Genomic DNA, 9,074 nt, shown 5'->3' on the forward strand with positions numbered 1-9,074 from the left:
GCCTAAATGTTGGGGTGCAAAGCTTTGTACCTGTAGTCTCGCCCCTCTGCAATGCTTCGGTGCCATAGATCCCACCTTAGGAAAGAGGTGTCTCCCATGTTCAGTCAGGCTTTCTTTCCCCTTGAGAATCCTCTGATGTACTGGCTAATGTCTGTCCTGTTGAAGGGTTCTCAGGAGTGAGGATTTCTGCATAGACCTAGTGTAAAGGTGACTTATTCAGGACACTTCAAGGATTTCTTAAAGGTTTGGAGAAAAACAGTGATGCTAAACATGGTAGCTTCCCCTGTATACAGAAAAATCAAAGCCTTTCTGGAGCTGAAGGAACTGTTAAATCGACAGTCTGGAAGTACACCTGCAGCCCGTGCAGAGCCTGACTGGTAACAGTGTAGGATGAAATGCAGTTGAGCCGCATTTATCTTGCGTCTTGCTCGGAGATGCTGGTGCCCACGCTGAGCTCTCTCACCTCGTGCAGTACCCAGGTGACATAGTTTCTAGGGCTGGCTTAGTTAAGCCTACACAAGTTACAGGCAGCCCGTTGGAGTGTGCTGACTTCATCCCCTCGGACAGAACCAGCCCAAGCTGAAAGCTGGAGTGGGGTTGCTCCAGGCTCCACTACTAACAGGCACACTTAATTTGAGTCCTTTTGCCTTTCGCAGCTGTACTAGCTTGCCTTCACTGAGGTGCCACCTTCCAGAAACTGCTCATCATGCTGTTCTTTTTTGAGAACTGTATTGAACTATTTATTTAGCATTTCCACATCTCTAGAGAATCCTCCAATTCAATGTAGCATAAGGTACTGAGGCAGAAAATCCTGAGGGTCCCCCCACTCCACCCTGACTGATGAAGAACTGTTTTTACAGGAATATGATGTTTCTCAGGCAAATCTCAGAAGTATATATAACCCTTTGACAAACCAGATCAGTAATTTCAGTGTTTGTGTTTGCAGTGCACTTGTATACGCACAAGAGGATATTTGTAAGAACTTCATGGAAAAGTCAGTGGTCTTACAGCTGCATCAGCCTTAAAAAACCAAGGCTTGAGGGCCATACCATTTTGGTGAGGCCAAACAAAGAAGTGCCAAAAAGGACTTTTGATAACTGATGCTAAACAAAAGCACCCAGTTGCTAGTGGGGAATGTGACTGTTTGGAGAGAAACATTATCTCTGTCGTGGAAGGTGTCTGGGATGCTTTCCAGAGCACTTGGGAACTCTACCTGGCCAGGCAAAACAAAGCCAATTGAATTAATTCCCTTTCTCTCATCTCCGTGTTCCACAGGCTAAAAATTACCTGTCTCAGCGTGCCAACTACCTCATCTCTTGGCAGATGGGTAGAGTGACAGATACCTGGTTAAATTTGGAGCAGTTCTTCTCAGTTTACTGTTTAGCTGTGGAGTGAGGGCACTTAGGTTTCAGAGTTCAGGGGGGAAAAAGGGCTGTGTGTTACAAGACATTTATCCAATATGTTCGCTGGCCTTATGAAAGGTGTTACCTCTGTCTAGAAGCGCTGCCATGCTGGAAGAGCAAGAACACTCCTTTAACTTTGGCATTTCCTGACTGCAATTTTTTTTTGCATGGACCTCGCTTTTTGTGTTTAGTTGAATTGCTTTTTATGCCACGGAACAGGGCTGCTCAGTAGCAACTTTGCTAGTATTTCCTCCTTCATGTAATTCAGATTTGTGAGTGAATTTGGGTTTTGGTGGGTTTTTTTTTTTTTTTTCCCTACTGCTGTATAGCAGAAAAAGGAACTTGGCACCCGTGAAATTTGTATTTCCACCAGAAATGGCGCAAGGATGGCATTAGCGGATCCCCACTGTGGGTTCTTGCTGTCGTGGATGTGGATTAGGGGCATTCTCGCCCTCCTGGGAAGGCGAGGTGACTGCAGTGAGTACCTCCAGTAACCTGCCTGCAGGTGCGATCCCTACTGCATCCAAATTATGTGCTGGAAGGCAGAAGGGAGGGCAGATTGCACTTGAATTTCTGCATCCTTTCAAAATGAGAGTTTTGACTTGCTTTACATGTGGTAAAGCAATATACAGATCGCATACCCTTTCCAGAGAGTGGCTAGGTTTTGTAAAATCAAGAGTGGGTGAATAACGTGCAGCTTCCAGTGGCTTTTGGTGATGAAGGCTGCATGTACGTGGCATGTTGAGGCCAGAGACACTGGCACATCGCTGCATGTACAATGGGAAACAGTTTCAGCAGGGGACTGCTGATGCATTTTGCTCAGAATGCAAGTTGCTCGGACTTCCCTTGACAATAAAAGGAAGCAAATAGCTTTATATTCCTCTGTGGTATAGCTTAAGCTGCTTATTTTTGACAGACATAGCAATCAGCCATTGTGACCTGAATGTAGTATATCAAAGATTCCTAAAGAAAGTGTCTATTCTGTTGTTGTTGGATCATATAGCCTAAAATTAGTAAAGATACTGTTTTAAAGGGTGTGCGCTGGGGTAAGTAGAAAGTAAAAACTTCTTGGCTACATTCCCCCATAGGAATGTAAACAGTTTTTACTTTAAAATATGTATTCTACATGACCTTTAGTTCAAAACCATGAGGTGACTGGGTTATATATAACATGTCCTTTTTCATTCTTCCCTTCTCATTTCTCAGCTTAATACAAAGACTTACCATAAATGTTTTTCTGCTCTGGCTCTGCAGAAGCTCCATCCATATCCCCACATTCTTTCTAATACTCTTTTTTTTTTCTTGACTTTCCCTGTTCCTGCTGTTACTGTAAGTAATTTAAAGAACATAATGTTTTCACTGAAACGGTTTACCTTGTACGAACTTAATTTTTGGATTTTTTTTTTCTATTACCCGCACCTTTCTCTCCCACACTTAAAATTCATCAAGGGGAGAATTCATCAGACAGGCGCATTGCGAAACCATGTAGTTATCAACTATACCCAACAGCAAGCATCGCTGTATCACAGTGGTAATCAAATAGCCTGGCTCCTCCAGGCCTTTATATACTAGTTTGTTAGATGCTATTAGAGGATCAGAATTCCTCCAGTCTGATGTAAGTAACCTTTGCCAGAGAGTCTCTGTTGCCGATACACTTGTGCCTTTCTTCCATTTCAGAGCAACTGCTTTATTTTTATTGGTTTGCTTCATGGAGGAAGATTAGCATCTCCATTCACCTCTTCTTCCCACTCCTCCCACAATATATTCCTGTTAATGAAGCCAAAGAGAAGAGCGTTGCTCCAAACCTGACGTGCATGGTGGTGGTAAATGCCACCTTTGAGTCTTTGCATGCAAAGCCCTAAGTGGTTAACGCAGGTTGTAACGCTTGTGTCCCTGCAAACAGCTACCTTGTGAGAAAGCGTCATGGTCCTGCATGGCTGTGGACTGCTTTGAGTGCTCGATATGGAGCCTTCCAAATGTTTTGCGAGTTAAGAACTGAAAAATTTTGGAAAAAAAAAATAATTATTTTTTCCAACTTGGGCAAACATCTAAATTCTTATAAATGTTCTTCTCAGAACTTTTCAAGCTACTGTCAAATTTTCTCTTCCCAGAAAGCAAAATCTTAACCTAGCTTTTAATATAAAAATTCCCCAGCCGTCTCTGTAATAGTTCCAACAAATTGCTTTGCAGACCTTAGAAGATTTAAGACGGGACCCCAAAGCTGCCACAGATGCTGGCTTTTCCTTTTGAGCATTTGAACAGAAACTGAACATGAGTTTCGTTTTAATAATGCTCCCATTCACTATTGATCTGTAAAGGCAGGTCTGAGGGTTGCCACGTGCCAGTGTAAGAACCATTGTTGAAGCTGCTGGTGTCAACTCCTCTCTGCGTAGATTTCTTTGCAAGTTTTAAAGCACAAGCAGAAATGTAGAGTCCCTTCACATGCAAAAATCTGAAACTTAGTGCTGGAAGTACCCATTAGTGTTTCATTTTTAACTTCCAGCAGTCATAAGAGGCTACACAAGATTAATTTGATGTTAAAAATAAATACTGTAGCTTTCCAAAGGAGGTAAAAGAAACCGAGTAACATCTAAAATGCCTAAATTTATAAGGCTGAAAGGGAGAGAGGGGGGCACAAAACACCACCACTGCCACCCTTCTCAGACTGCCAAAGCATGGGTTACATTCCCAGACAGTTAATACAAGTGGAGGAGCTAAAGCAAATCAATTTGTCATCATCTTGCAATTTTAATGTCCATATATTTTTGCCTGGAAGAATTGATTACACGTGTTACACGATGCATTAAGCACAGCAGCAATTCTAACCTTTCAGTTCAGAAATGTGTTGTTTCAGGGCAACACTAAGCAGATGATTACTATACCCACAGGAAAGGCTTGGCTGGTTGGGTTTTTTGGTTTGTTTTTTTTAAATCTTGTATTATATAAACAATGGGGGTTTTGGAGTGTGCAGATCCCCTCCAAATTCAAAAGGAAGTACCTGCAAAAGGAGGGGTTTAGTGTGGTCAATTATAAAATTACAGCTCACCTGGCAGCATTTCGGGAGCCCCATGGGTGCAGAATGGAATGAAGCAGTATACTGGGAGGATGTTCTCTATGGCCATAGGTTGTACATACTATTAGAGACAATCAGTTACTAGAGCAGGTCTTCTGGCATAAAGGTTTTGAGTTATATTGATATTTGTCAGTTACTATGACTTTTTTTTTTTTTCCCCTTCAATTGCATCATACCCTTAAAAAAATGGTGGTAAGTGAGAGATCTGCATGCTTTGGAGTTTGTTTAATCTCCGCTTCAGTCTATACAATGCACAAGTCATAATGTTAACACTTTTTCTTAAAACTTCTTCATTCACGTTCACAACTAATTTGGATTTCAGTTTGCTGTTTTTAATCTTTATTTAGTCTAATTTTGTACTTATTTTTCTGTTGTTCTGTTGCCCCCTGATTTCACTGAGGTTTCGGTCTTTGTCTGTACTGTACTGGGGATGCTTTTCCAGCAGTTAAATGGCTGACCAGGATAGTAACGCACAGAGAAATTTTCCTCAGTCTTATTTTATCTCCGTTTAGGTTATAGATGGGAAAGGGGCGAGTGGTGGCGATCCACCATATAAGCTTAAGTATTCCAATAGGCATTTTTGTTGGATCTTTGTTAGGAAAACACCCGATGGCAGCCTTTATAAATGTGAAGCTTTGTTGGGTTTTTTGTTTTGTTTTATTTTGTTTTTTAAACACACAAAACTACTTATCTGAAATAGGCATCTAAATATTTTAACAGAGAAAGAAAAATGGTTCTTTTATAGCGAGAGAGAGCTTGTATCTTAACGGTGCAGTCTGATATTTCTGAAGTCCAGCCAAACAAACTCTCAAAGATGTCAGTTATGCTTGTTAGAAAGCTGAGATAACAGAGTCTTAAAGCAGAATGGCATCGGTAGCAGTACTAATCTGGGGGTGGGGGAGCGAAGGGCTTGCTGTCTGTCCGAGGCTCTTCCCAGCCAGCGTGTGGAGTGTGAAGCGCAGCCTGCTTTAAGATCTTTTGTGAATCAAAAGATGTTTGTGGAAGGAAGTTCTAGATTTACTGTGCTTTGTGTTTCAGTACCTGATGTGTCTCTGTATATCTCCACTGTATATACAACAGCACATTGATGTCTGGTTGTCCTTACTAGTCCTAGTTCTCTCTGTATCTTGTCCGATAGTGTACTGTTGCTGGTAATGGACTTCTGTGGACACTGGTGTGTCGCTAGTGTGTTATTTTGGCTGTAAAGCTCTTGGTTTGTGGTTAGTTCTTTATTTTTTTGAAGTATTTTTTTGTTCCGGTCACTGTCTGTGCTAGCGGTGGCTTTGCCTATCCGTTGCCTTCAAGGTACAGGTGGAGTAATGTCCCCTTTGACCGACATTACTCCTAGCGTGTGCTCATGCGGATGCCTACACTGTTAAGACTGTAATTTCCATAACTGCTTCATGTGCACTAAGCACCCTTGTGGAATCCTGCTGAGAGTTTCTTAAAGACTTCAGTGAAAAATCCCTCCAGCGTGAGGTGGGAACGGCAACTGTCGAGTGCCAAAAACATCAGGTACTGAATTGGTTCCCCCAAAATACTTCTACAGGAGCATTAACTTTCTGGATTGATTTTTGTAGTGCTGTTTAAATGCAATTCTGTCTTCTCTACTGCAGCTTGGGAGCAAAATAAGGTGTTTCATAATTTAAAAAAAAACAAACCACATTCAATTGGTCACGAAAGAGCGAATGCGAAACATTACTCATTGGCAGATTTTTTTTCCAATTCTTAAAAGATAATAGTTTTGCCAAGAGACACAGGCAGAACAATGCTGTCAGTCTTCTGTAGCTGAAGTCTGTTGTGTCTGGAGGTATTACAACACCCCTAACTTTCCCTGGCGTTTTGAGCCCTGGGCTCTGTCAGGCGCACACACAATGCTTGCTGCTGCCCAAGGACTACGTTTGGGTACTTCACTCAAGTATTGCACCTTCAACCTCCTCCTAACTTGGTCCATTCTAATTAGACATTGAGAAAAATGGAAAATGTAGAGGTCGTATCATCCATGGGGGAAGATGAGTATACGGTGTATATACTCTGTTGTGTATATACCAGTAATTACCCATCAGCAGCTGAAGAACAGCTAAAAAAAAATAAATGTATATTAAAAAAAAAAATCAATGCAAGAAAACAACCAGCAGGATTTTACAACTGAAACGTTGGTTTGTCTTCTCATCTATTTTTTATGAGATTGAACCACTGGAACTTGGGGACAAGATGAGTCTGACCATATTGCAACAATCTGTCCGCTACAGTTGCAGTTCTTCATGACAAGCATTCAAAGTGTTAACTAAAACCATCGAAGCAACATACCTGCCATTAAAACTTGAATCCAGAAAAATAACTCCATGAATCTTTGCACTACCAAGTGGAATGGCCTTTAATGCTGTAGATAGATTGGTTTGCTGTTTGCAGTTCAGCCAGTGTACAGTGCAAAGACTGACTCACTTTTTCTTTCCTTTCCTTGTCTTTCCCTGGATTGCATCGGAATTCTTGCTGCAGATGATGAACCAGCTGGGCCAATGTAAGTGCATTTTAAGAAAAAAAAATTACTGCGCTTAATCTGAGGGTTTATGAGAGGTTGCAGTACATCAGGTTGATATTACGTGCGACATTACTAATGGTATTGGAGCCTTTGGTTTGTTGTTAGCATTGGTATCTGTGAGGTCCTTGCTAGAAAAAAAAATACTGCTGGAGGAGTTCAGAACAAATACTTGTGCTGAAGCCACACGTGGTCTCCCCGACTGCCTCATGTAGCCAGTTTGATACACTTTTTACAAATATCATAAGCAAAAACAAACAAAAAAACCCCTGCTTCAGTTGTAAAAAGGAAGCAGTAAAACTAGGAAACAAACCGACAGATGTAGGAGGTGAATTGCACTGGGCAAGAAGGTGGCAAGATACAAAGTCTAGAAGTTGTGTTGCCCTTAGCCACTTAGGAGGAGGAAGAATGAAATGCTGTTTGTTTTTCCTATGCTTGTGACTGATTTTGGTGCATTTTTTTAATTCTTTCTCCAGGAAAACCAATTCTACAAACAATCATAAAGATAAAAACTTACGCCAGAGAAACACAAATTAAAAATGCTTATCATGTAAGTATGACTCGCACACATCTCAAATGGTCAGGCTAAAGTCCTCCTTTTTCTGTAGTGGTTGGGGTGCGTAAGCGTAACTCCTTCCATGTATTAAAAAGTTACCAGCTGCTCAGAGGATGGCGCTAGCCTTCCTGCCACGTTTCAGAGAGCACTGGGGGTTAGCACAAGATTTTTTTCATAAAATATGCAGGTAGTTAATGATCCAGTAGCTGTCGAACTCCACATAATCACTACTCTCGCTAATAAAAAACCCCCAAACCTTCCCTCATTCAATCTTAAAATCTGGAAGCTAACCTTGGTTGGGAAGCCTTTATCTTCATTTAAGACAAAAAACAGATGTTAAGCGCTTTGATTGCACGTTGTTATGGCACATGATGTTGAAAATGCTGCCAGGCATTGACTAGCACCTTTTCTCATTTCTTTTTTAGAGCTTTAAGTTTCTGAGAGACTGATGGCAATATGACCTGCTAAATTTAAGGGTTGGAACTCTTGGTTCTAGAACTCCAGTTCTATCTTTTTTTTTTTTTTTTCCTCCTCCTTTTCAAGTGAGCAACAATATGACTGTCTAAAGCATGCCTTATTTAGCCTCTCCTGCAAGGATGACCTAGCCAGATAAATTTTAATAATGCTTCAGTGTAGAAGGTGTAAACTATTTTGGGCTTGATGTGCTGTGAATGTTGCTTTTTTTTTTTTTCCTTAATCTATTTAAACATTAGAAGTAGTAAGTCGATTCACGCATGCGCCATTTTTTACTTCCTGTAGCTGTTAAATTGGCAAAGCTCTAAAACGCACTGCTGCCATCTAGTGATACTTTTTGTAAAGTACAGCAAAACTTAAAAATATATACAGTATATATTTATATTTGGGGGGAGGGGGAAAACCAAAATACAGTAATTGTGTTTCATTTTTAAGCTGCTGATATTCATTCCTTACTGTATGTCTGAAAGATGAGAGAATTATACTGTTCTGGTACTTAGAGAAGTAATATAAATTGAAATTATCTTAAGGGCTTAACCTATATAGAGAGACTCGGGTGTCCTATAATCAGACTTCAAAAGCTGGAATGGCCTGACATGGTGGTGGTGGAATGCAGTTTGAAAACAAAAACAAAACTTCAGTTTATAAATATATATATATATGATTGCTTTTTAAGTGATTTTTTTTGTTTGTTAACTCATGTAAATTCTCAAATCCTTTTGCACTGATGTGTTCAACATATTCTTGTACATTCAATTCAGGCAAACTTTTATAATTTTCTTTTTTTTTTTGTTTAAATGATGAAATGTTACAGCATGGTGATATTCTATGCAACTAGTTATACCCTTTAGTTTGACACTGTAATTTCTCATGATTTAAAGATTGTAGAAATAGACCTAACAGGGTTCTCATGATGTGCGTAACTGTAGATGCATGAACTTGTGTTCTGTGTATTTGTTGAAGTGCAATGATGTATAAAAAGTGGATTCACCTGTTTTTAAAAATAAAACACTGACAAAAAACAGCGTG

The 9,074-nt window shown here is 40.3% G+C and overlaps 1 protein-coding gene across 1 annotated transcript in view; it reads left to right on the forward strand.

Annotated features, from left to right (window-relative positions):
- NPTN (neuroplastin) overlaps positions 1-9,069 on the forward strand; it is a 33,497-nt gene extending 24,428 nt beyond the window's left edge. The window contains exons 6-8 of the mRNA XM_075045696.1: positions 6,976-6,997; positions 7,492-7,565; positions 7,997-9,069. Of these exons, the coding sequence (XP_074901797.1) occupies positions 6,976-6,997; positions 7,492-7,552 (83 nt within the window). The 3' untranslated portion in view covers positions 7,553-7,565; positions 7,997-9,069. The remainder of the gene's footprint in view (positions 1-6,975; positions 6,998-7,491; positions 7,566-7,996) is intronic.
- Positions 9,070-9,074: the final 5 nt, after the last annotated feature.

This window comes from Buteo buteo, chromosome 13, assembly GCF_964188355.1.
Source record: "Buteo buteo chromosome 13, bButBut1.hap1.1, whole genome shotgun sequence".
Classification (NCBI taxonomy): Eukaryota; Metazoa; Chordata; class Aves; order Accipitriformes; family Accipitridae; genus Buteo; species Buteo buteo.